General features: G+C 46.2%; 1 protein-coding gene across 1 annotated transcript in view; it reads left to right on the top strand.

Annotated features, from left to right (window-relative positions):
- Positions 1-1,993: 1,993 nt before the first annotated feature.
- SMIM20 (small integral membrane protein 20) overlaps positions 1,994-2,586 on the top strand; it is a 27,231-nt gene continuing 26,638 nt past the window's right edge. Inside the window, exon 1 of the mRNA XM_006866303.1 lies at positions 1,994-2,102. Coding sequence (XP_006866365.1) covers positions 1,994-2,102 — 109 coding nt within the window. The remainder of the gene's footprint in view (positions 2,103-2,586) is intronic.

Below are 2,586 nucleotides of genomic sequence, written 5' to 3' on the forward strand. Positions count from 1 at the left end.
TCACATCTTGCCATAATTCTTTGATGTTGCTTACAAAGATATCTGTCAGTTTGTCATACTGTGGTAATTTACATGTTGCTGTGATGCTGAAAGCTATGCCAGCAGTATTTTAAATACCAGCAGGTATGGATAGATTTCTACTGAGCTTCCAGATGAAGACAGACTAGAAAGAAGAAACAGAATACTTCTGAATGTTTAGCAACTGAAAATCTTATAAATAGCATTAGCACATTGTCAGATAAGTGCTGGAAGAAGAAAACTTTACGAATATCACAAGAATATTGTCAGATACTGTGCCAGAAGATGAGCCCTTCAGGTCGGAAGGCACTCTAAATAGGACTGGGGAAGAGCTGCCTCCTCAAAGTAGAATTGACCATGATGATGCAAATGTAGTAAAGCCCCCGGGACCTTCATTTGCTGATGGAGCACAACTCAAAATGAGAAGAAATAGCTGCAAACATACATGAATAATCAGAACATGGAATGTATGAATTATGAATCTAGGAAAACAGGAAGTTGTAAAAAAGTAAATGAAATATATATAAAGATTGTTAAGTGCTGTTGAGTCATTCCAACTCATAATGACCCTGTAGAGGGTTTCTGAGGAGCAACTGATAACCTTGTGTTTCAAAACAACCTTTGCAGTCCAGTGCATTAACCTGCATTATCCAGGACTCTTATCCTATGCATTAGTGAGCTGAAATGGACAGGTATTGTCCATTTTGAATTTGACAATCATATGGTTTAGTATTCTGGGAATGACAAATTCCAGAGGAATAGGGTCGCATTCGTTGTCAACAAGAACATTTCAAGATCAATTTTGAAGTACAATGTTGTGTGTGATAGGATAAAATCCATAGACCCTTATGCAAGACACACCACTGCCAAAAGGCTTCTGGTATGGCGCTGTATGATGAGTGCTAGACTGCCAACCACAAGATCAGCAGTTCAGACTCCTAAGCTGCTCCTCAGAAACCCTATACAGGGTTGCTATGACTTGAAAGCACTTAACAACAACATGCAAAACCAGTTAATACTACTATTATTCAAATTTATGCACCAACCACTAAAGCTAGAGATGCTGAAATTGAATTCTACCAAGTTGTCACTCTGATATTGATCAAACACGCAGACAGGATGCAATAATAATTACTGGTGATTGCAATGTGAAAGTTGGAAACAAGGAGGAAGGATCAGTAGTTGGAAAATATGGCTTTGATGATAGAAATGATGCTGGAGATCACATGATAGAATTCTGCAAGACGAATTAATATTCATTATGAATATCTTTTTAAAAAATAATGCTGTTAGGTCAAGAAAAATATGCTGCTGGCTCGCCAGCCCTAGCTCCTGGTATCATCCTATTTATTCAGGATTGAGTAAGGGCCAAAGGAATCAGTCTAAGCTGTCCAGTGCCTTGGACAGGTCCTACTCAGGCATAGCTCACCTGCACGCAGGTGAGGTGAAGAGGAGGCCACGTTAGTTTGCCAAAACCATGCAGGCAAGTCATAGACCTGTTCAATGGCACCAAAGTTAGATGGATTAAAGGAGTAAGGCATAAAGAGCATTCAGTTTGTGGTGAACAGCCACTGAAAACGAACTAATGGGGGTAACAACCAGGAAGGGTGGTTACTAAAGGAGCTCTGGAGGGTAGTGGGTGACGCGGCTGCGAGGAACCAGTCAAGGGTAGAAGTGCGGGCAGAGTAGGGGCCCGGGAAGCCAGCACAGAAATATGGCCAGGCGGCTAGCAGCCACCTGCACTGAACCGTGCAGTGCGCCTAGGGCGAGGAAGAGGCGGGGCGTGAGCCCATGGCCCAGCCTCTAGCTCCGCCTCGGCCCCGTAGGCCCCGCCTCTACCTCGCCTCCTCCCTTAGTCCCGCCCCCAAGGCCCGGAAGCGAAAGGAACTCGCTCTCTTCGGAGCGGGGTCACGACCGGGCTAGCTGCAGTGGTCGCGGGGTGCTCTGCGCGTCAGGGCAAACCCCAAGCGGCATCATGAGCCGGAACCTGCGCTCCGCGCTCATTTTTGGCGGCTTTATCTCCTTGCTCGGCGCTGCCTTCTACCCCATCTACTTCCGGCCCCTAATGCTGCCCGAGGAGTACAGTGAGTGACCTCTGACCACACGCGTAACCCCCACTCCCTTCTTAGTTCCACGAGGTGCGGTGGAAAGACCTGGGCGCGGAGTTCCGCGTTGTGCAGCTTTGTGATCGTGGGATAGTGTGCTTCCATTCTCGGGTCCCACAACAACATCGATAAAACAGGGATAATAGTGTAACTGCCTCTGGCGGCTTTAGGGAGGGTCGCAGGCGGTAAACTGTGTGAAAGCAGTGTGCACGCAGTAGTGTGGACAATAAATACTACTTCATACTTAAGGGCAAACGGGTAAGCCCTCGGATACTGGCGTTGTAGTTTCTGCACTGGTCTACACAGAAAGGTCGCTGTGTCAAACCCACCAGCCTCTGTTTTGAAACTGTACAAGGTTTTCTGTGAGTCTGAACGGACTCCACAGCATTTAACAACTAACCAAATTGGGTTAATGCGTCAGACTGCAAAGTTGTTTGAACTGCAAGGTTGGTGGTTCAAGCTC

The sequence above is a fragment of the Chrysochloris asiatica genome, unplaced genomic scaffold, assembly GCF_000296735.1.
Source record: "Chrysochloris asiatica unplaced genomic scaffold, ChrAsi1.0 scaffold00089, whole genome shotgun sequence".
NCBI classification, from domain to species: domain Eukaryota; kingdom Metazoa; phylum Chordata; class Mammalia; order Afrosoricida; family Chrysochloridae; genus Chrysochloris; species Chrysochloris asiatica.